Consider the following 24,646-nt stretch of genomic DNA (forward strand, 5'->3'; position numbering starts at 1 on the left):
TCTGAGAATCACTTCATTGGGCTGTGGAAATCAAATCAGTGGTTCCTCCCCGCCAAGAAGAGTTGACTGTTACCCTGAAATTACCAGTAATTTTTCTCTGGCTGTTCCGTCATCAAAGTGGATCAGGAGTTGGCCAAGTTTCTCTGTAAACGCCCAGATAGCACGTGTTTTAGGAAGGCGGGCCACACTGTTTCTGTCACAGTTGCTCGACCTTGTGGAGGTAATGTGAAGGCCGCCCTCGATGATAAAGGTTGTACCAGCATCCCTGTGTTCCAGCGAGAATTTATCTACCAAAGCAGGCTGGGATTGGCCCACGGGCCGTGGTGTGCCGGTCCCTGATCTGCCGTATGGGGAGACCCTGGGTTTCAGGCTCGAATTGGCAACGTGAATGTGCCACTGTCTCTGCCCTGGAGGGTTGCCCCAGCGACACGCCTACCCTTGTGCACTCAAGGGGCTGGGCGGTGGAAGCGGGGGGAGAAGGGGGTGCTGTTTGCAAGGAGACAGCGTCAGAGGTGATAGACGTGGCAGGAACCTTCTGTTGTCCCTGTAGTCTGATGTCTCCAATGGGTTCACCCAGACGTACCCTCATCCGCTGCTGGGCGATACTGAGCTGCTCAGACCTGGTGCTCTAACACCCACAGTACCTGTTACTGCTCCTGAGTGCTGCTTGGTGGCCCCTGCTGGGCTCTAAGTGACCATCTCGGTTGTGTCTGTGCGTGCTTGGGGAAGTCCTGCACACACACTCCACTTACCCACGATCCTAGTGAGGCCGGCTTTGGATGCTCGTGTTTGCACAAACCTTATGCTTTTCTTTGCCATCTCCTGGTTGCCCTGTGCCTCATTTTCTCTGGCCGCTCCGTGGGAGGTAAGGGTGAAATGAGAATGAATAAGGCGGTTCCTTAGTGGTTTCTGAACATTTTTCTTCTTGAAAACATCACGCTTTTTTAACTCTTTGTTTAAGAGGATCTCTTCCTTAGATATGCAAAGTGGGGGTCCGATCAAAGAGGAACCTTCTCCTGCTAAAGAGGGCCTGGGGGAGGGATACGGCTACTAGAAAGCTGGGAACCTGTCAGGAGCAGGTAAGCACCTTCCCACCACCCGCAAGTGGTGTGAGGTTATAGGAGCCTGCAGTGAGGAACCCCGGTGAGGCTGTGTGTCCCAGCTCCGCCCCCCCCCCCCCCCCCCCCCCCGGGCCTCAGGGGCCCTCCTCTGTAGCAGGAGTGAGCTCAGATTAGCTGGTGCTCCCGGCTCTCCTACACCTTTCACTGGAGATTGCTGAGGATTCTGAAGAATTGCTTTATGTCCTGGTAAGTTAAGCCCAGAGAAACTGTAGACAGTTGGTGATTTGTACTCTCTTACAGGCAAGCCTTACAATGGTCTGTCGATGGAAAGGCAGAGAGGGTGGCAAATGACCCTGTACGCACTCACAATCAGGGGTGTGTGTGAGAAGCGTGTGCGGGGGCCCCCTGGCTGTTCCCTCCTGCCGGCCTCCAGCCACCGCTCTGTGGCCACAGAGACTGAGCGAAACTCCAGCTGGCCCAGGCTTCCCTCGCTTCCCTCCCGTCGGGATTTCTCACTGTCCGAGCGAGGACCAGAGTCCTGCTGTTTTCCCTCGTGTTTCAGCCTCCTCTCCAGCCGCTTTGCCCTTCCCCCTCCTGGAAGCCTTACTTACCCTTTGCTTCTGCACAGACCTGGACACTTAACGGCATTGATGGGTTTATCTGGAGACCGTCTCTCCTTATGGATTGTAGGGTATGTGAGCCACAGGGCTTTGTCCCTGCTGGCTGTCGCCTCCCTGGTACCAGAGTGTCTGGCCCTTAAGAGGAACTTAGCATGGATTGGTGGACCAAACATCTCAGGTGTTTGTGTGTCTGTAGACACAGGTGTGTGTGTCTGTAGAATGGGGCAGTTGGCCCTTCACTCGTGGGTGAGGGCTGCTGGGTCCTGACCTTCTGTCTGTGCAGCACCCTTGAACTCCACCCATGAATGATGGGAGTGGTTGCCGCTTAGCGGGGGGTGTCTGTTCTCCGCCAGATGCTCGGTGGGGTAGGTCCTGGGGGGGCCTTCTGAGCCCTCCCGGCAGCCCCATGGGGCAGCTGCTTTTGCCCTGTTCTGCAGCAGGAAGGAGGGCTCAGAGAAGGGTAGAGGCTTGTTCTTGGCCACAGGTGAAGTCAGCTCCATCCCAGCTGACCCATGTCCCGACCCAGTCATGTTTTTACCTTTTACAGTGATTTGTTTTTGAAAGAGCACATGTGCGTGTGTGCACGTGCACACACACACACGCCCCCCCCCCCCAAAACACACTTGAGCCGGGAAGGGGGCATAGATAGAGAGAATCCCAAGCAGGCTCCGTGGCATCAGCACAGAAGCCGATGTGGGGTTTGATCCCATGAACCGTGAGATCATGCTTCAGCCAAAATTAAGAGTCAGATGCTTAACCTACTGAGCCACCCAGGTGCCCCAATCCAGTCCTTTAAAAAAAAAAACAAATTTGATCAATCACAACACATTTTCATTTTTAAACACGTGATAAATACCACTAATGTCTCAGAATCCAGAGAAACAAAGTTTTATTAACCACCTGACACACTTCTGTAATACTTTCTCTCCAACATTTTTCAGCTGTAAACTGATATTTTCTTTGTAAGACAGCAATATCTTGTCAATTTCTCTGCAGAGACTAGAAAGGTAATTCCATTGTTCTACGTGGTTGATCAAAACTTGTTTTTTCCTAACATTCTATTAGAAAATTTTAAGAGTTATCTTAAAAAATTTCACCATAAACACCTGTATACTCATCGCATGGAGTCCACCATTAACACTTGATTATACTTTTCTCTTCCATCCCTCCACCCATCCCTTTCGCTGTCTCCCTTTATATCCCATCGATTCATCTTTTAAAAATGCATTTCAGGGGTGCCTGGGTGACTCTGTCGGTTAAGCTTCTAACTTTGGCTCAGGTCATGATCTCACAGCTTGTGAACCTGGATCCTGCTTCAGATTCTGTGTCTCCCTCTCTCTCTGCCCCTCCCCCCACTTGTGCTCTCTCTATCGAAAATAAACAAACATTAAAAACAATTTTTTTAAAAAATGCATTTCAAACTAAATTACAGTTATTAGTATATGTTTCTTCCAAACGACTTTAGTGAGGATATCATTGACTGGAGTTCAGTGTTTCTTACTTTTTTAAAAAAGCTTTTGATGGAAAGTTTGCATAAAGTGAAATGCAGACATCTTGACCAAATGCTCACTGAGTTCTGACAATTGAACACACTTGTGTAGCAGAAGACTCAGAACTTTGCCGTCTCCCCAGAATGTTCTTTGATGCTCCTTCTTGGTGACTCCCTACACCCCTACCTCAGAGATAGTCACTGTCATGTTTCCCCCCATCGTAGAATACTTTTAATTTAAAGTCTCAAGGTTATGGGGCACCTGGGTGGCTCAGTCGTTTAAGCGTCCAACTCTTTATTTTGGCTGAGGTCATGATCCCAAGGTCATGGGATTGAGCCCTGTGTCAGGGTCCTTACTGAGCTGCTTAAGATGGTCTCTCTCCCTTTCTATCTACCCCTCCGTCACTCACTCGCTCGCGCGCTCTTTCAAAAAATAAGTAAATAAAAGCTAAGATAAAATGTCGAGGTTGTTACATTTATTTTTTGAAAGGGTAGCTTCCTCCTGCGTGTAATTGGTAAGGTATAAAGTTGTACAGTAAAAAATAATTCTGTCCCCCTCACACCCTTGCTTTTCAGTGTCCTTCCTTTGAAGGCATTCACTGTTGCCAGTTTTCTGTGTGTCTTTCTAGAAATGGTTAATGCAGATGCAAAAGCACGCATGCGTGATGCGTGTCTGTCTTCCGAGTCCTTGATGAAAACAGTACCTCAGGTCACCTGTGTGTTGTGTGTTTGTTGTCATTTGACACTACATCCTAGAGGTCATTTATTGCGTATCGTTGCTAGTTCCCTGGTTCTTACCTGCCGTAAATGGTGTTGCAATGTATGTTCTCGGACAGGTGAGTGTACCTATGTAATTCATGCATCTTTATTACTTGGAGAGAGACTAGTTGTCCGTTCTTAGTTAACTGGATATTTTCCTCATGCCCCTTCCCTGAAATTCCTGTTCTCCTCCAACCATGCATTTACCCATTTACCCATTTCTTTTTTTCTTTATTAACATTTGTTTATTTATTTTGAGAGAGAGAGAGAGACCGTGTGAGCACAAGCAGGGAAGGGGAAGCCGGGGCGGGAATTCCAAGCAGGCTCCATGCTGTCAGCGCAGAGCCTGATGGGGGCGCTCAGTCCCAGAAACCGTGAGATCATGACCTGTACCGAAATCAAGAATTGGGGTCTTAACTGACTGAGCCAGCCAGGCGCCACTATCCATTTCTGTATGTGTTCATCTTTCTATCCAATGGGAATATTCATTGAGCAATTACTAAGTGCCTGGGACCAGGATGGGCTCTGGAAATATTGTCCTTGAGATCCTCATGGTCTTTGGGGAGAAGCAGACACATGAAAACCTACATCGCAGAAATGTAATAGTCCGCATTTGTTCAGGCTTCCAGAGTTTCCCAGAGGACAGCATAAAAAACTCTCTGAAGCTCTTCATTGCCAGTTCTCTACTCCCCACGGAGGGTCTTTGACCTCAGCTGATTTTTTAAACCATGCAAATGCCTCTAATTGTTTGTAAAACAAAAGAACAAATAAATAGATAAACCCAGAAGCCTGAAAGTGGTCCAGCCCTGGGCTGGTTGCCTCCTGTGGGGCCGGGAAGCCCAGGCCGACTTAGTACTCGGAGCACAGCCCTGGGTCTGTCTGCTCTCTGGCTTGGCCAGCCACGCTGGAAGACAGCCGTGCCATGGCACATTTTGTTCCTTATTAAAAAAACAAGACGAGAGAGCAGGGGTACAGTTGGGCTGGGAAATAGTTGTGTTTGGCAACACAAAGTGAGAGCTAATTGCTTAAGGGAAGGCTTTTCGAGAAGAACCATGATGGAGAAGGTGACTGTGGAAAATGTAAACCATGAGTGTCCTTTCGTGATTGGGACACAGGTTTGCTGCTCCAGAACGTCTGCCTTTTGCTTTTCTTCTGAGCGGTAAATCTGAAAGCCGTGTAATTAGAAGAGAGAGAGAGTACAGTTGTCTTCCTCTGGTTTTTCTTAACTCCAAACTAAGTTATCCTTATCATGCACGAGGATTGCAAATTTGCTCCGAAGCAGTTTAAAAATAGACATTTCAGTGTGGAAAGACAGCTCACATCATTCTCCATCTCGGCAGTCACAAGTACTAATTCAGCGTCCTCAGTGTGATGGGTGCCCGGCAAGGCTGCCGTGACACACAGTGCACGTGTCCCCCAGCTCACAAGGAGGGACCGGTACACAGACTAACCGCAATGGATTAATGGCCAGCCGCACAGCGTGAACCATAGAGGTGGCAGTGGAGATGTGTTTAGTTTCTGTGGTCTAGGCGGGTGTCTCCCGGGAATGCACATTTTGGCTCAATCTGGAAGGGCGTACAAACAGGTTGTGGGAAGGGGGTAGGGGAACGTGACTTGAGATGTTACTTGCTGCACACGTGATTTGAGGATTACACGTGGGAACACACTGGCACACAGTAGGTGTTCAACACATGTTGGGTGGTCCTTCCCATCTTTGTTGATTCTCTCTAATAGGGCACTCGGAGACAGGTTGTCACGGGGTAGGTGAGGAAGAAACCGGGATTTATTGAAGCCAGGTGACTTCTCTCGCAGAACATCCCATTTTTTGTTAGTCCACTGAGACTTGACGCATTCTGCTCAGACTCTAGGCTGACGCGTGTATTGTCCGAAGGTGGGAAAGGACCTGGGGTTTCCTTGGGAGAGAGCCAGCCACCTTGGACTGGGTCAGGCCCGTGCCTTGTTCCTCCAGGCCGGGCATCTGCCAAAAATCACCCCGTCGCATCAAAGAAAACAGGCTTGTTAAGGAAGGCTTCGGATTTTAGACTCAAGTGGACACTTGTGCACATCTGCTCTTGAGCGATTGAGTCCTTCCGGGCCTCCTTCACTCCATCCGAGGTCTCTGTACCAGCAGAGCCCCTTCCGGGTGAATCTGGGTTACTCCATCTCCTGGGCTTCTCCTTTTGCAGAAGCGAAATGCAAAGACCGGGGATTTTGTAGTGGGAGGCGGCGTAGCTTTAGGGGTAAAAAGTGCCGTTCCCTCCTCGATCACTTACCAGCCGAATGACCCTGGGAAAGTTACTTTTTGGGCTACCTATTGCTGCATGTCAAGCCACCCCAAAACTTAATGACGCCAAAACACAACCATTTTCTTGGATTTCATGGTTCTGGGGGTAACCGAGTGGTTTTGCCCCACCATACGCTGCGGTCTGGGGCTCACCTGAGCTGGACATCCAAGATGGCGTGCTGATTCATCTGGTATTTGGTGCTGGCCTCCTGACCTCTCTGTTGCTTTTGTTTATTCACGCTGAATCCCCTTGTCCTTGCCTGCGGAATGGGGTGGACGGGGAACCCCTGTGCCCACAGGGCTGGGATGGGGAGGATCTGGGATGATTTTGATGGGAAAGCACTTTGTGACGCAGGAAGCCTTTGATGATGCCTGGTGGTGGTGTGTCTGTGTTTGCAGCCCCTCGGGACCGGAAGTCAGGGTCGCTCCAAGGAAAGGGAAGTTTCTCTGTCCACTCTCGCTGCCGCTACTTGCATCCTGATTCTGAAAGGGGGAGGAGGGAAGAGATTTTCCTGTGGCTCTGGCAGTTGCCTGATTAGTTCTTTCCTCTCTTCCTCCTTCCTTCCCTTCCTGTTTAAATAAGCACTTACTTAGTATGTTTGTTACTCTTTCTGGCCAAGTCTCAGTTCTTTGAGCCCTTATCCCAGGTCTGAGGAATTCTAGGTCAGAACAGCAGGGTGAACCAGCGTCTGGATTCCATTTTGGCCCAGTTGTGAGGGGCTACGGTGAGCTGGCCTATCTCTGCTCCCCCCGTCCCCAAGCAGCTCGTGAAATCCTGAGTTGGGAAAGACTGGGGAAACTTCTTTGCTAATGCAGCCCAGAAGAGTGTTTTCTGTGAGCCTCACCTGCCCCCCCCACCCCCACCCATGTGTGTGCAGCACCTGGGGTGTTTGTCCAGGAGGATCCGGGAATGCTGGCTGCTCTGTGTCTCCAGGAACGGGCTCTGCCTTTCCTGCACCCACATGCTGCCACGTGAGTCCCCAGCCCACAGGCCAGGTGGGGACCCGCCTTTTCTCCAGGGCCTGAGAGAAGTGAATGAGAACATCCATGTTGCTGATCCCTGTTTTATGCCCCCTGTTGAGGGTGAAGCCAACACAGGCCCTATCCTAGAGACGTGTCCCTCCAGGCTTTCCTTGTAGCTTCAGGCGGTCACAAGGGATGTATGTGGCCCATGTCCTAATTCAGAAGGGTTTAACACCTTCTAGCTACTTAGATCCATTGTCCAAGATGATCCTTAAAACTCAGCACCCCTGAGAGTTAACTTATGTGTGAAGAAAATACTGCCTTCTGAGAATCGATTCCTTTTTAGAAGCAGCTTTCTTTGTTCTTAGCCTTGTAAAGTGATGTCTGTCCTTAACACCCTCACCTTCTCTTTTCCTTGAGTCCTTCTGGTCTCCTTTCCTTCAGCTTTGTGGGGTCGATCCAGTCAGAACCTTCCCGCTTGCAAGTGCAGCTCCCTGGGTCCGAGCTCTGTTCGCTTCCAGTCTGAAACCAGGCTGATCGAAAGATGGTATCACCATGCACGAAATGGTGTGGCAGCTGTCTTCAGTCTGGCAGTCCCTTCTCCAGTATGTGTACCTGCTTCTCCTGTCGTGCCCGAGGAACCTTCCCCAGACCCGGGTGTGAAGGGGGAAGCTCGGAAAAGAGAGGCCAAGGGCCGCCCCACGGCCATGCCAGAGAAGGTGCTAGAGTCCTGGCCGTGCCACGGGGTTCTGTGTGGAAGAGCCAAGGGGAGCATGGTGTGTGCGTGGTGCTGGGCCTTCAGAGCCTCCCCGTGTCTTTCTGCCTCCCAGACTCCAGAGCATTTGAAGGCAAAGTCTCTCCTTTCTTCACGGCTTTCTGCATTTCAGCCAAGTGCATTTTGCAGGGGGCAGGCTGGGCATCGGGCAGAGTATTTTATTTACTTTACACAGTTACACGAGAGGCACTTAACACATAATATGTGTCTGTTTATGGTTACGTGATCAATGCACTTTCAGTGTAGAAAGTCCAGAAAAGTGCAATCCATGTGACCTCTCTCTCCCCGGTGTCCCCTTTCCCCTCGTTTCATTCTGACCTTACTGATGGGTGGACGTCCTAAGTCGTGCTTAAGAATTCACAGTTCCAAGCAGCGTTTTGTGAAACAGAGGCAAGGAGCTATTGGCTATGCCATTAAAAATCTATCAGAAGCTCTCTTCTGGCGGGATAATACGTTTTTATTTAAATGTTCAATTGGCAGTACGTTATTTCAGAACTCAAATGATGTAAAAGGATATTTAGTAAATAGACTCATTTTATTTTTTTAATTTTTTTTTTTATTCTTTGTTTTTGAGAGTACAAGTGAAAGCGCTCAGGAGATACGTAGAGAGAGAGAGGGGGACAGAGGATCCAAAGTGGGCTCTGTGCTGACAGCAGAGAGCCCGACGCGGGGTTTGATCCCATGAACCGTGAGATCATGACCTGAGCTGAAGTCGGATGCTTAGCTGACTGAGCCACTCAGGCGCCCCTCATTTTCTTTTTTCTAAAGTGTTTACTTATTTATCTATTTAGAGAGATTTACTATTTATGTATTTGCTATCTATATATTTAGAACTGGAAAGTAGGGGAGGGGCAGGGAGAGAGGTAGAGAGAGAATCCCAAGCTGACCTGACTTGGGGCTCGATCTCATGAACCACGAGATCATGACCTGAGCCAAAATCAAGAGCCAGATGCCTAACCGACTGAGCCACCCAGGCACCCCCAAATAACCTCATTTTCAGTGTCTTCTGCCAGCTGCCCAGGCCCCCACTCCCACACCCCGGTGCCCACGGGGTGCTCCTTTTCTAGGTGTCTTAAATTTCCCTGCTAGTGCTTCTCAATGCAGGAACAGACGAATACAGCTTGATAGTTACCTCTGCACTTGTGCGTTAAGGATAGTACGTTAGACCCACCACCTGCACCCTGCTTAGGCTTTCTCTTGATCTTTCCTGGAGATCTTTTCATGACCGCACATGGAAAGCTATTTTGTTCTTCAAAAGCACATTTAAAATTTTTTTCTAAAGCAGTTCATTCGAAAGATAGATTATTTTAGTCTTATGGAAATACAGCCAATGCAAATTTGGTCTGTTTCTCTCCCCACTCCCAGTCCTACTGTATTATCAATGATAGCCACTGTTAATGTTCTTCTGTATTTTTCCAGAATCATTTTCATGCTTGTACCCTCATGAGTGTGCACGTGTAACCTATTTTTTGTTTAATCTGGCCATCTCGTACAGACATGCCATCATTTCCTGAATGGTTTCTCTACAGTTGGACCTTTAGATGATTTGCAAAAATCTCAGCCATCGAGAAAGGAATGATCTTTGATGTAAATTTTGGTCTGTGTCTTTGGTTATTTCCTCCAGAGAAATCGTAGGAATGAGGTATCTGGGTCAGAGCATGTGGATGTTCTTAGGGATTGTGGGACACAGTGTCATGGCTTCCCTAATAGATTAAACCGTCTTCCCAGCCGTCCACAGGAAAAATGACGGACGCCATAACAGAAGGGCCACACCAACCAGTCCAGTGAGTTCCTGGTCCCTTTAAGCTGAAGTTTTCTCAGGTTGGGGGTAGGCATGTACCTCCTTGTTGAGGTTGAAGGAATCCCTCCATAGCAGCTTCTTAGCCAAACCTGCTCATGGAGCCCATTTTAATTGCTTGGCTGCACACATCTGTCCAGGGCCCAGGTTGGGTGTCCTCCCCCTGGGCTGTGGGGAGAGACGGCCTTTGGGTCGGCAGGACAGATTCTCTGTGCCAAGGATAACAGAACATAGAGCTTTTCTCCGTAACGGCCATACTGTTAGTACAGTGCAGTTACCGTGAACGTCCTACCTCCCAGGTGTTGTTCTGGGTACTCTGTAGGCATCAGCTCATTTTGTCTATAGGTGAACTCTGAGTGCTATGACTGTCCTGCCTGTTTTACAGGTGAGGACAGTGTGACCAGAGGGGGCAACTGATTTGCTCGTGGCCACAGGGTCAAGAACAGCTGGGGCTGGGGTTGACCCTGAGCCTTGTGGCCCCACAGTGTAGGCTCCATAATCATGGCATCCTCCTGCCTCGGAGAGAACCCACTGTGTCTTTAAGGAGTGCCTTCTGGCATCTCCAGCCCCCGGGAAAGGGTCCAGGTCTCACCTCCTTCCACCCCACAGCTGGTTTTCCCCGTGTTTGCTGAGGGTTTGGCAGAAAAGCCTTTGCGGTTGGACAGATCTGAATTCAGATCCACTTCCTGCATGTGTGGCCTTGGCAAGGTCTCAGCCTCCCTGAGCCTGTTTCCTCATCTATGAAGGGGTTGGGGGGACAGATTGTTATGAAGAACGATGCAGACTGTGGTAACAGGAAAGCTCTGACAGGTGTAGTGTGTGAAGTAAATGCTCTCTTCCTCAGTTGCCCACACCCTCCCCCTTTGCACTCTTTCCTCTTGGTTTTGATCCACATCCTTAAGTTCTGGCCACTTCAGATCCGATCAGAAGCTCATGCCCTGGCCGTGACCGTAATACCGCCATTTATTGAACATCTCCTGGTGCTGACCATTTCGGTACCTGCTTTACGGGGTACCTGCCATTCTGCCAGGGAGTGGAGTTTCTTGGACCGAATCGTGTTCTCCGGGGGCCCTTCTGAGTCAGGAACGGCAGCTGTGCTGTGCCTTCCAGGTGCTGGTGTATCGTGACAGGGAAGGATGGAGCCGTCTGGGCGCAGACGTTGACCTTTTGTGTTTATGTCCTCGGTGCGTCTGTGTTCATCATGGTGGCAGTGGCTGTTCATCTGGTATCTTGTACCTCAGATCCTAATCAGGTCTTCAGAGCTCCAAAATTACACGATTTTATAGGCCTGCTATTATCTCGACAGGATTAACAGTCCTTTTTCTGTGAAGGTAATCAAGATTCCTCATGGTGACATATTTTTATTACCCCAACACCGTCTCTAACCATCCTTCCACACAGTCTCTTCTTGTTTTCCAGTAACTGCTTTCTCACCTTGTTCTGAACAGGAAATGTGTAAGCATCATTGGGAGGCAGGATTCTTGCGTGATTATGCCAACCACGGTAACCAGGATGCATTTTCTCTCTCCCTTCTCCCCTTTCCTGATGGCAGGTGCCCGGAGATTTGAGCCAAACATCCGAAGACCAGAGTTTGTCGGATTTTGAAATGTAAGTCCACGGCATCTACTCACGAGGGCCCCTTTAGAAGTAGGACTCAGTGGTTTGGCTTGTCTCCCAGAAGACCACCGGTGGCGGAAACAAAGATCACTGTTTCAGTCTGCACAGGGCAATTTGGTTATCATAGAGGGAGAGGCTGTTCACCTGCAGCCCAAGTCTGGCCTTCAGATGTGCTGTGGTTCTCTTCTTGGGTATTAGAAAACAATTATTTTTTTGGCTGACATTTTAGACTTGGAAGCTATCACATAAGAATTTAAATTTCGCTTTAAAAAGAAAACAAGGGGGGCTCCGATCCCTACCAGGCCACGGTCAGAGCCGAGTAGCAGCCGCCTCCTTCACACAGGGCAAGTACTCTTTCACTTACCACAGTGCCCCCTTTTCCCTGTTGCCTGACTCTGGCCTGCTGCCCTCATTTCTTTCTCTGCGTGTCTCCTGGAAGAATGAGTTCGCAACCCCTGAGTTAATGGAAACAGCAGTGGTTTGGTACATGGGTCTGATTTGTGACTGGATGTGACTCTGGCTGGTGCCCCTGATGATAAGCTCCTAAAGAACTTAGTTGGTCTTCAGACTGTTTCACAATCAGGTTGCTTTGGGGTTCGGGTACTCGTGCATAGTTCCTCAGCCCAACAAGAACAGTATATACTTTGCTTCTTATTTTTAAATACATATTTTTAAATGTTTATTTTGATTGAGAGAGAGTGTGCACCAGTGGGGAGAATGGGCAGAGGGTGAGGGGGAGGGAGAGAATCCTAAGCAGGCTCCATGCTCTCAGCACGGAGCCAGACTTGGGGCTCGATCCCACCAATCATGAGATCATGTCCTGAGCTGAAATCGAGTCAGATGTTCAACTGACTGAGCCACCCAGGAGCCCCTCTTCTCAAGTGTACTGGTACGTTTTCCAGGATAGATCCTATGTTACACTACAAAACAAGTCTCCCTCACCTTAAAAAGATGGAAATTCTAGAAAGGACCTTCTTGGACCACAGTGAATTACTAACCAGAGGGATTTGTCTCTCTCCCACTCCCTAAGGGCAGGGTCTGGGTCGTCTTGCTTCCATGCTCTGTCTCCAGGACCTAGAGTAGCCACTGGCACATAGTACGTTCTCAGTCAGCATTTATTTAATGCATGAGTGAGCCACCAAAAGACGGAACAAGTGAGTTAATATCAAGGAGGGAAATGGCCCTGTAAACAGTTCTCATGCTGTGGGGTGAATGTTCTGAGACGGAGAAATGCTGAAGCCAGTCGGGGGTGTCTCACACTCACTGATCAGGAAGGTGAATACAAAGCAGATCGTTGGGTCCGCTGGTGCCCGACCCACCCCCGGACAGAGATGCAAGGGAACACTTTAGGCGCTAGGACCCTTGGGAGGTCCTTTCCAGGAGGGACGGGGAGGGATGGGAGGGGTGCCATTAATGTGCACACCAGCCTGACGGCTCAGAATTGCCATTTGGACTTGGAGCTCTGAGAGCTGATGGATGATTTTGCCCTGTGGAGGAAGTCAGCACCTCAGCTCGGAGCTTGGAAGGATGCTGCCTCAGGAGAGAACCATCTCTCTGTGAGACTAAAATGCTCTCTACGCCTGAGTTGGGGAGACCACTGAGTCCCGGGCTCTTCCCCCATCGTCTCAGATTGTGTTGTAAGCACAGGAGTCTGGTACATCTTCGTGGGCTGCTCCTTAGAGAGAGGGAGAGTTCAGGAGGGGGCACTGAGCCCGGGCACAACTCGAGGTGGAGGCCCCTCCCAGAGTTGTGCGGTGCCCTCGTGATAGCCGTCAGGACTGACCCTCAGGTGTTAGAGACAGGGTTTCCGGCCTGCACGCCTGGCCTTCAGCCTGGTGGAAGATCGCTGGAGTGGGCCCGTGTACCCAGCGACTCACAGCTAGGTGACAGCCGTCACGTGAGGCAGAGCTCACATACCCAAGGGGACCCTTGAAGGACCCCTTAAATATCTCATGAGGATTCCCTGAGATAATCCAGGGAAATCATGAAATCATACGTTGTAAGTGCTTAGGAAATGACTTGCCCTTGAATTTAAATCTTGGTTCATTGGAGCCACACACAGTGGTTTTGGAGAGTTGCAAGGCGGGTATTTGCACCTGGCTTCCTGGTATCCCAGCCTGCCATTTTCTCTTTCCCCTCCCCCCACCCCAAAGAGCCGTTACCTGCATTGCCATGGATGTCGGTCTCCTGAGCCCCTGGGTGGAGTCTGATCTTAAAACAGGGGCCAGGGTGTAGAGGGGCACAGCAAGGAGACAGTGTGACCCCTCTGGGTGCCCCAGGTACCCTGCAGTCATCAGGTCACGTGACCCTCCACACCCCCATGGGGGCCTCCAATTATTATCCCTCTTTTCAGAGGAAGAAACTCAGGTTTAGAGAAAGTAGGAGTCACGCTGACTCAGTTGTAAAGCTAAAGTCCATTTCTTATTCCAAAGTACACACTGTGTGTCTGAATAAAAAAATACACATAGACTTAAACTAAGTCCCTGAAGAATGATCCTGGGGGCTGGGCAAACATGCCTACCCAGGCCCTTCGTGTTACTCGTAGACATGATCGATGTTGTCCTAAATTCTGGTGTGTGATGCCTCTTAGAGGAGAAGTCTGTTTTCCTCCGATCCTCATTGTAAATTGAAATGACTAATTTTGATCTTTGGTTTCGGTCAGATCAAACCGGGCGCTGATCAACGTCTGGATCCCATCAGTGTTTCTGCGGGGCAAAGCGGCGAATGCCTTCCACGTGTATCAGGTGAGCGTCTGGTTTTCGGCCAGATGTCACTGCTGGGGTGGAACCAACAGCCTTTTGTTGCACTGTGGTGCCTCTGCCTCTCGGCCACGGCCACGGCCTCCCGACGCCAGCCTCCCAGTTGCCGGGCCTCCCCGAGGAAGGGGTCCTTCCTTCATGTAGACAGGAGGGGCCGGGGTGGAGCTTCTTCGTGTCGGTCAGGCCCGTTGGTGCAGACGCTGCAGATCTGAGCTTGGACAGCGGGAGCCAAAATGGGATTTGTCGGCTTGTGTTGCAGCCAGAGAGTCTGAGTGTATGTGCGGCCCCAGGCATGACCGGGCCCGTGGCCGGAAACCTGCTGCCATCCGCTCTGTCCTTTGCTCAGGCGTCCTTCTCGGGCTGGTGCTCTCTGCGGGTTGATGGGTGGCTTTCAGCCTGTCTGGGTGTTTCAGTGTCTCTCCTGGGCCTGTCTTGGACCAGGATCCCCTTCCTGATCCTCAGGGATGGGTGATGGACCCATGGGATGGGCCAGGTTTGGATGTGACCCCTGCTGGTGCTGGGGTGTGTCTGATGGAGGGAGAGGAGTTCTTCTCTGAATGAAAAGCCGGGTACTCTTCTCAGCAGAAGGGGCAACAGTTACTTGACATAACCCAGAGAGCAGACGTCTCCTCCTCCTCGGGGAGAACTGGTCGGCTCCTGGCTGGGACTTGGGTGTTGGGGACTGAGGGGCCTGTGTGTGCTTTGGGGGTGGTTTATCCCCAACACGTGGGACTCCAGTTTTGCATCTTTCCTCTGATTTCCCGATGCCTCTTTCTGCCCTGCCTTCCTTCCATCTTTTCCTCTATTGTCTTTTACTTTTCTCACCTTTGATCCTGATCTCCAGCCAGTGGTGTTCACCTGCCCTGGACTGCTCTGTTTTCACCACTGACTCTTAGCTGCTTTCGGCTTCCGTCTTCTTGTGTCATGACAACTTTCGTTATGTTTTTGTTCTTAAAATTTTTTTTAATGCTTATTTATTTTTGAGACAGAGAGAGACAGAGCATGAATGGGGGAGGGTCAGAGAGAGAGGGAGACACAGAATCCGAAGTGGGCTCCAGGCTCTGAGCTGTCAGCCCAGAGCCCGATGCGGGACTCGAACCCACGGACCGTGAGATCATGACCTGAGCTGAAGTCAGACACCTAACTGAGCCACCCAGGTGCCCCACGTTTTTGTTCTTACTCCCCATCAGCTCTGTGAAAAGTCTTGAGTTTTGTTGCTTTTTTTTTTTTTTTTTCTTAAGTGGGGAATTGACCACCAAAGAAGACATCTTCTCACCTATTAAGGTATTTTTCTCCAGAGGCTGGATGGTTAGGGAAAAAAAAAAAAAAAGACACTGACCTTGAAGATAGGAGCCCTGGTTTCAGTTTTGTAACCTTAAGTGAATCTCCATTTCCTCACGAGTAAGACGGAAATACTACCACTCCTTACCTTGCAAAGCTCTTGTCAGCGTGAGGGGCGTGTGGCGGGTAGGACACACTCTGTATTCTCATCTTGGAATTTCTGCTGTTCCCAGATGCTCGCCCTGTGTAGTCTTCGGTGGCAGGCGTGGTGGCAGGTGTGTGGTTTATAGGAACAGGCATCTGTATGGTACACGCATCTTGAAATCTCACAGACAGGTGAGCTAGGGTTTGGCAAGGAAGCTTGCACCAGAAAGCGACTGGAGTTTACTTGTTTGGCAACGGCACTTAGTAAGTAACTCGTCAGTAAGTGTTGGGGAATCTGAGTGCTCCGGATGCTCTCACCTTTGGCTTAAGAAGAGAGTTAGACGTGACAGATTTCCATACATCCCCTTGGTTCTCTTTCTCTTTCGATGCCACACCAACCAAAAACCGTCTTCGGTGAGTGTCCTTTGAGTTCTGCTTTGCGGCCATCAGAGAGCCGGGAGGTGTTGCCCAGGGGGTGAACAAAGTGAAGCAGACAGCTTTATCTTAGACCAAAATTGAAATGTGATATGGGGGGTGTGAGGTAGCACCTCTTGAATGCAGCTGTCTTTCTCCTCTTAGCTAACAGTGCTTCTGGTCAATATCTCACAAGCGAAATCCACACAACATGTTTGGAGACATTCGAGAAAGCTTTTTACGGGGTTCTTACCTTAAACGATAAGGGAAAGAACAAGAGTCACTGAAAATGCTGGTACCATTGGACATTATTTTTCTTAGTTTAAAAAATGCCGTCTGTATATTTCCCCAGAAGATTTGAGATAATTTCTAGAGGAACACCTGTAAAAGAATGATAACATAGAAGTAAAAAATGAAATGTCAGGGTCTGGGAAAACGTAAACTGGTAATACTTCCATTAAGGAAATCACGGAAATCTGTCATGAGATCCTATACCAGTGTTCTCGTTGCTTTGTGTATTTCCTCTGGGCTTCCTGGCAGCCAGGGTGAAAATGGAAATGTGCCTATTTTGGATACTACCATTGCTAATGAGAACAAAATACATGAGCTCCTCAAAGGGAGCTCTAAAAGAAATTTCCACACAGAGCTGTAGATTAAGCAATACTGAGGGATGTAGTAGACAATCCCCAGTTACATGCCTGTGACAAGTCCCTGTCAGGTTCCATCACATCTCCCTCAAAGGAAGACAAGGGTGTAACCCCCAAACAGATATCAGTTCATTCGAAGAGCCAAGATCAAGGGATCATCATGTGTAGTTTTCTCAGTAGATCTGGGCTTTCCAATACGACAGCCACTAGCCACACACAGCCATTTACATTTAAATGAACTAAAATATAGTAAACTTAGAAATTCAGTTCAAGTCCACTAGCCCCATTTCAAGTGCTTAACAGCCATATGCTGCCAGTGGAGACTTTATGGGGCAGCAGAAAGTTTCCATCATTTGCAGAGAGTCCTCTTGGGCAGAACAGTGTCTCCAAGAGTGTCGGAAAGCAGGATAATTTTATGTGTGCTTAACCAGGTTCTAGAAAGACAGAGGCTGGGCATTAACAAATCCTGCTGGGAGAAAGCCACTCCGTTTTCAGCTCTTTCACGGTTTGGGATTACCAGGGGGAGAAAGTCTTCAAGTGTTGACCTCGTGCCGTCCACACCCTTGAATCTTTCTGTTCGGCGGCGACAGGAAGGAGCAGACTTGAACTTGATCTTACTTGTTGTCTTTTTTAATTGTGTTTAGTTTTTACATTTCCCTTCTAGTTAAGGCACAGAATCCTGTTTTCCACTTACCACAGTGATGCATTTTCCTTTTTTTTTAAGTTTTTTTTTTTTTTTGACAGGGGGGTGCATGGGGGAAGAGCAGAGGTCGGGTGGTGGGTGGGGGGAGAGAATCCCAAGCAGCCTGCATGTCGTCAGCCCAGAGCCTGATGCGGGGCTCGAACCTACAAACCGTGAGATCGTGACCTGAGCAGAAATCCAGTCGGACGCTTACTGACTGAGCTACCCACGCACCCTGCATTTTCCTTCTAAAATAAATGTAAGAAGAAAGAAAGAGAGTCTGCTTGAAGAACAACGCTAAAGAAACGATAATGCAAGCAGCCAGAGTTTGGGACAGTGTTATGTATTTGGGAAACACTGCGCTGAGGGAACAGACCGCTTACAATAAAAGGGTAATGGGGAGAATACTAACAAGAAGCCGTAGCAGCCGCTGCCTCTCGCTGGTGTGTGTGCACTATGTCAAATAGCTCATTGAGTCCTCAAAAGCACCCTGTGAATAAACTCTTCTTCTCCCCATTTTATAGATGAGAAAACAAAGGCACGGAGAAGCATGGCATTCAGTAACATTTTTGGAGCCCAAATAGCGTTTTCTCACAAGGTGCCGGTTTCCAGAGGTTCTGAGACTGAGGGTGAAGCTCTTTAAAAACCCAAGAGGCAATTGGGACAGTTGCCTTCAATCTGAGGGGAGGGGCCTGGCCTGCCTGGGTGGCCGCCCGCGTTTCTGAGAAGGTGGGCCGCTGCAGCCCAGCAGGGAGTTTTCTCTAGAACTGCGGGGGCCACCGCAGGGCCCAGACATGTTACCCATTGAGCCCCCCGCATCCACGGGCCGGGCTGAGGCGGTCTTGCTTAGGGAAGTTGTCCGAGCAGGTGTTCGCGTTGGCTGCTCTGGCCGTGGGTGGGTTTCAGGGAAGCTCCTTCAGAGCTTCTTGTTTGGGCAGCGTCAGGGCCTGGAGAGCCTGCCTGGAGGCCTGGCAAAGGTAGTCCTAAATGCCAGACGAGCTGAGATAGCCCACTGATGCACGTGGTACCAATGGCTTTCACCGTTGGTATGGCGGGAAGAGGTCTGGAATTCTCTTTTGCGCACGGAGTTCTGGCAGGCGGGCCATCCCCGGACGGGGGTGAATGCAAGGTCTTAAAAAGCGGCTTGCGCCTTTGAGCGCCAGGATTTCCACGCTCCGTCCCTGAGTCCGAAACGGGGGCTGAGGGGTGCTCTGGCACTAGCAGGAAATGGCAGCGTTTGAGCAATCCTCAGGACAGAGGTAAAATTGGTGTCCAGAACCTTCCCAGTGGAAGGTTTGTGTCCGTGAACGTCTCTTACGCTTCTGGCTGCTGCTGACGCTGGGTTGCTAACAGACACCAGCCAGAGACACGGTGATTGAACAGCAACACGTGAACAGGGAGCAACTATTTATTTTGTTATATTTTCAATTTTGTTAAACGTTCGTTTCTTTTTGAGGCAGAGAGAGACAGAGCATGAAGGGGGGAGGGTCAGAGAGAGGGAGACACAGAATCCGAAACAGGCTCCAGGCTCCGAGCCGTCGGCACAGAGCCCGACGCGGGGCTCGAACTCACGGACCGCAAGACCGTGACCTGAGCCGAAGTTGGCCGCTCAACCGACTGAGCCACCCAGGCGCCCCATGGGAGAAACTGTTTAATAACTGGCTTTCTTAGCTTCTCTCTCCTTCTTCTCTCTGTGTTTACGCACCATTGCACTTGTGGGCTCGGTTTTCTGTCACTTCCATATCATTTGTTGTTAGTGAGTTAGCACCTGGTTTGTACCTTAGCAGTTGCTTGATCTTCTTCTCCAATACCCCCACTTCCGAAGAAGATTGAGGTCCGCCGTCTTTAAATTCTGCTGTAGTGTTTATGAAGGCATGGGAGACCTTCAAACAACCTGCCTATTTTGTTCTTAAGCAAATATTACAGGCACTAAACTGCAATGAAATAATCCATGCATGTGCTTACGTTCAGAACCCTTAAGTCTTTGCCTTTGAAAAGTACTGTTGGTGTAAGTACAGCCGAAACCCGTCCTCCGTGTGGGATTAATTTCAGACTTTGAATTCAGCCACCAGAAACACTGCCTACTGTAAAATACTCCATTTGCACAGCACAGCTAATTAGGTCTCCTTTGTATATATATATAAAAAAAAAAATCATTGCTTTGTTTCAGCCAAGCTCTTCCCTTCTGGATGGAAGAGGTCCCCTTTTCTAGAAGCCACAGCGTGTGGTGTTGGTTAAAGGTGCCCCAGGAAGGCCCAGTGAGTATTTGTGGTCCCACCCGGAAGGACCCCGTGTCACCTGGGCAGTCCTTTTGCAGGTTTATTCCATCGGGGCGTGTTTTTGTATGTGAGGCCGGGAATCCATTCTTTCCCCTGTTAATAATACATCACAGGGTCCAGGTGGGCTGCACGGGGTGTGGAGGAGGGTGACGCGTTTGTACTCGAGGCTGCAGGCTTCTCAGCCATTCCTTTTCATCCCCTTTCCTAAGAGGCTTACCCTGCGGGCCCTCCAGTTCTCTTCCCTGCGGCTCTGTCTCGAGGCTCGCTCTGCCGCTCTGCAGAGAGGGAGGAATTCGTTAAGTGGAGACGGATGAGACAGACACAGGACCCACAGCTGCTGTAACGTGGGCTCTGAGAAGCCCCTGCCCAGTTCCGGATTTGGGGGGAAACGGACCGGCTCTGAGGCAGAAGTGAATCTCTCTCGTCCGCGTCTGCTCCCTCCTGCCACCCCTGTTGTGCCCGAGGCAGGCCCTGGGATTGCTCAGTGTCGTTCAGGCCCTGTCGGCCTTTGTGCTGCACGGTGGGCAGCGTCCTGGGATGGTTGGCCTTGGTGCTTGCGGTCCCACCCCTTGAGAACGAACCGTCCCACCAAGTGCAGCACCTGAGCGCCTCTACGGTTCACGGCACGTCAGCCTCCCGCTGTTCTGGGATGCTCAGGGCTTCGAGAGAGCCTGATACCGGCAAAAAGAAAAAGCACGTCCCTTTGGACGTACAGGTCACTGTTACTCTCTGTTACTGCTTGTGTCTTCCCAAGCAGGAGGAACTACTTTTTCCCTTCACAGTATAAATCCTGTATCCATCCGAAAGCTGTTTATCGAGTGTCTCCTGTATGCCCGGCTTGTGCTAAATTCAGCAGAGCCAGCGGTGATCGAAACCTCCTGCCCTCCCCGACCTGACCGTCTGTGGGGGAGACACATGCTGTGGAGTAAACGTACCTCTCGTCATAAGGGCTGGGGAGAGGTATGGGTGGGAGAGACGGAAGGCCACTCACCTCGCACAGCGACAAGTACCGTGTTGGGTGCGGTGTCTGACACGCCGCTGTGAGATGACTACCATTAGCGCTCTGGTAACCGCTTGACCGTGATAAGCTACTATACCTGGAAGCAGACATAAAAAGAACATTCAGTTGAACGTCTCTGGGCACGTTCATACATCGAAAAAAGGCTTTATTTAGCATCTACTTGATCAGGGGCTCCGCATCGGCTACCCGTGGAGCAACAAAGAGCCAGATACCTTCGTCCTCCGTTTCTGGGGCTGCTGAGGAGGTGGGACCGCCATTCAAGCAGCTGAAATGGAAGACGGTGTCCGTGCAAAACTCTGTGAGGCTTTGCCCAGGGGTGAGCTCTTCCAGCCGGGGCGCCAGTGCTTAACAAATACCTAATATCTAATATCCAAATACCTGATATCAACAAATCCCAAATCACATGGGATTGCATAGAGGCCTGAAATATTGAATGCCCAGGCCCCAGTACCTGAGAGTTTGGCCAGCTGGGACGTGCCCACGTGGTGCCGGCTTTAGTCTTGGTGTGGACCGAAATTCCTTGTTGCATTGGACCAGTGACATTATTCGTCAGCGTCTCCAAGGTGCGTGTTCGTGATTCCTTCTCTGCCCTTCCTGGAGAGGTTTTCCTGAGATGGTTCCCTGATACAGCTTCTTTGTCAGGAGCTGTGAGCGGGGCTAACGTGCAGACACAAACGCACGTGTGTCCTCGGTCCCTGTCACTGCCCAAACTACAGCTGGGGGCTAGTTTCCAGGTGGGTACCGCCCTCCACTCCGATGTTCCCATTTGCTGGACCCTGTGCTTGTTCCCTCGTGGGCATGTTTACGTGGGGAGCCATGACTTGGGCCGAGGGCACAAGTGGAGGCAGTCCCGGGTACTTGGATGGCAGGGTCCTCGGGATCCAGCCGTCACCTCAGCAGAATCCAGCCTGATCCTCTGACCTGACCCCCCCCCCCCCCCCCCGCCCCGTTTGCAACCAGGCCGGGGCTCCTCAAATCGGGACAGTGTGGGAAACGAGCTGACCACCCCTCTTCTGACCAGGGTACTAATTCCCGAGGTAACACCTGCCCTCTCCTGGTCGTAGGAGAGCGACACCCAGCTCCAGGGCTTTGCCACCTGGGGCACATTAAATCGAATGCAATGCAAGGAAGTGTTGAAAGCAAAGAACTTGTGTCACTTGTCACAGGTAAGGAGACAGGGAGACGGGTCTCAACACACCATCTCTCCTTGGGGTTAGTGCTGGAAGCTTTTATTAAACGCATCACAAGGCGAGGGCAGGGAGTTGGGTACATAAGCAATAGGTACGTTTTCTGTTACTTAGACGCTTAGGTTCACCTGCACCTGTCATGCTTCTGTCATGCCCGTCAGCCTGCTAGTGTGCACATCGTATGTTCGACCCAGTGGTGGAAACCCCCGCCCGTAGGAGGAGAGCTGAGACTATAACGAGCTACAGGTAACTGGGGCAACGTGGGGGCTTCTGCGCAGGCCCTGAGCTCCCTTCCGGCTCAGACGGTCTCACGCAGGGGGTTTTCAGTGGAACACTTGGCCATATGTGTCCTTGGTAGGAGCTGCAGCTTCTGTAAAACAGACACATTCTTTTTCTGCCTTCGTCTCTGTCCCCTCCTCCCTCCTGCTGCTAGCTTTCAGTCCTCCCAGTAACTCTGCACTGAGTCCTGACTAACAGAACTTAACAAAGGGGATTCATTGGCTTGCCTCATGGAAGAGACCCGAGGGCAGACCCAGCTTGAATCTCAGGGACTCCGTGTCCTGAGGGCTGGTCTCCCATCTTTTGAGAACGTAACTTTTCCCTTGCGTTGGCTTTGTTCCCAGCCGGGCCGCAGTGGCACGAGTGTCAGTGGGCACCTACAGGCTGACCTCCCCTCGGCTCAGCTGACCCCAGTGGAAAAGGCCCCTGTTCCTTTCAAGGCTGGCAGCAGTCCCGGACCTGGTTCTGACTCTCGGTGGCATGGGCCATACCCCTGTCTGCTCATTGCCTTGTCCAGGCGGACGGCGTGCTTTTGGGTTATATACCTACTCCTGACGCTTAGGGCAGCGGAATAAGGGTGTTCCCCAAAGGAAAATGAGGATGCTCTGACCGGCAGTGGGGGGACTTGGGCTGTGCGTCACCTGGGCTTCCTCAGGAGCTAGCTTGCTAGAAGGCATCTTCACACCAGGGTTTCTCTGCTGCAGCACAATTGACATTTTGGATTGGATAATTCTTTGTGTGGGGCGGGAGGAGGAGGTCTCACCTGTGCATGAAAGGATGTTGAGAAGCATCCGTGGCCACTACCCACTCACCACCCACGCCATCTCTCCGGTTGTGACAACCCACAGTGTCTCCACACTTTGCCAAATGTCCCCTGGGGGCATAATTTCTCTAGGCTGACAGTTACCGCTCTACACGGATCCCCCGAATGCTGTTACGGTGTTATTTTGTTGAACATAAATGGGATCCTGTGATACATGCCTTCTTTCTCAGTACTCAGACCTCTCTCTTCCTTACTCTTGTTAAACTTCGCCACATTATTTCCCAGTATGAGGGAGCCTTTACTTAATGGTGTGATGACGGACATTTAGACTGTTTTCATTTCCTGGCCATTGCAGACAAACCTCCCAGACTGTTCTCGTATAGACCTCTCTGTCCATATCATAGGCAGGTCTTTAGAATAAATGACTAGAAGTAGATTTGCCAAGGTGCGGGATGTATACCTTTTTTATTTTAAATAGGCCTAGCTAAATTGCTTTCCCAAAGGCTGAACCAATTTTCAGTCCTTCCAATGCCATAAAGGAATATTTTGTCCCCATGTCCTTGCCGTCACTGGGTATTATCAATCTTTTAAATATGACCATTCTGATAGGGGGAACAATGACATTCCATCGATGTCTGGATTTGCATTTTCCTTATTGCTAGGGAGGGTGAGCATACGTCTGTACTTTAATCTGCCATTTGTGTTTTGCGCGTGTGTGTGAATTGCCTGCTGGTGTCCTTCCCTATTGTCGTATGGTACTGTTCATCCCTCTCTTACCCATTTGTAAGAGTGCTCTGCATAGTAATCCTTTGTACTATACGTTTCAGACTTTTGCTTGTCTTTTAGCTTTATTATGAGGATTATCGAGCGTTCTTCTATTTCCTGGTCTTCACATCTTGGGAAACCAGGAATTTCTTGGTTGACCTACCGAAGCATACTGCGCCTTACTTATTCTATGTGTGGTTTCACCAGCCCTGAGGTATTGTGGATGCTCTTTCCATTTTAGAGGTGGACAAAGACGTGTTCACAATGGTAAGGAAATAACTTGTCCGAGGTCTCAGCACAAAAGCATCAGAGCCAGATTCACTGTTGGTCTCCCCACCCCAAGTCTGGGGTTTTCACCTGGACTCCCAGCTGCCTCCCAGAGGACAGAATAGAGACCAGAGAGGGGAAGTTGGAGAGAAACAGGTTTGGGCTCATCTACTGATCTCTCCAACTGTGTGTTCATCTCTCTGTCTGTCCAGCCATCCTGCAGTGGGCTGGGTGCTGGGGATATTGTGAAAGATAGAGACGGAGCCTTGGCCATTGACGACTGGATATAAGATTGAATGTGGAGAGCTGTTTAATGGCAGAGTGGGCTTATCACCTACTGATCTCGACACACACCCCCACCACATTTGACCCTGTGCTGTGTGGGAGAGACCAGATGACCACTGAGGCCCCTTTCCAAGTTTATCAGTTTGTGAAAACTTGACTGTCTGATCTTTCTGGTCTGCATGGGTAAAAAAGGAATTTTTTTCTGATTTTGATTTCACAGCCTGAAAAGTAGACACACAGGTGCTCATCCATCTTGAGACTGACCCAAGCGTGAGAAGCAGCCAACATGCCGACTGCCCCCAGCCTTGGACTGCTTGGAGGAAGCACCTTCTGGGCTCCTCACAGCCAGCAGAGTTAGGACTGTAGACCAGGACTTGGCCAGAGAGCCGGGTGCTGCAGAGCAGGGGTGTGCCAGAGCCCCGTCCCATGCCGTGGTGGCTCAGCAGAAGCCAGAAGCCCAGCTTCTCTCCATGGTTCTCAGGTGGTCATCATGGCCTTGGCTGCCAT

The 24,646-nt window shown here is 50.3% G+C and overlaps 1 protein-coding gene across 2 annotated transcripts in view; it reads left to right on the forward strand.

Moving 5' to 3' along the window:
• The window catches only part of SNX29 (sorting nexin 29), a 493,130-nt gene that overhangs the window by 340,408 nt on the left and 128,076 nt on the right, over positions 1–24,646 (forward strand). For both annotated transcript variants that reach the window (XM_049638266.1, XM_049638267.1), the window contains exons 17-18: positions 11,302–11,357; positions 14,029–14,110. In XM_049638266.1, coding sequence (XP_049494223.1) covers positions 11,302–11,357; positions 14,029–14,110 — 138 coding nt within the window. The remainder of the gene's footprint in view (positions 1–11,301; positions 11,358–14,028; positions 14,111–24,646) is intronic.

This window comes from Panthera uncia, chromosome E3, assembly GCF_023721935.1.
Source record: "Panthera uncia isolate 11264 chromosome E3, Puncia_PCG_1.0, whole genome shotgun sequence".
NCBI lineage: Eukaryota > Metazoa > Chordata > Mammalia > Carnivora > Felidae > Panthera > Panthera uncia.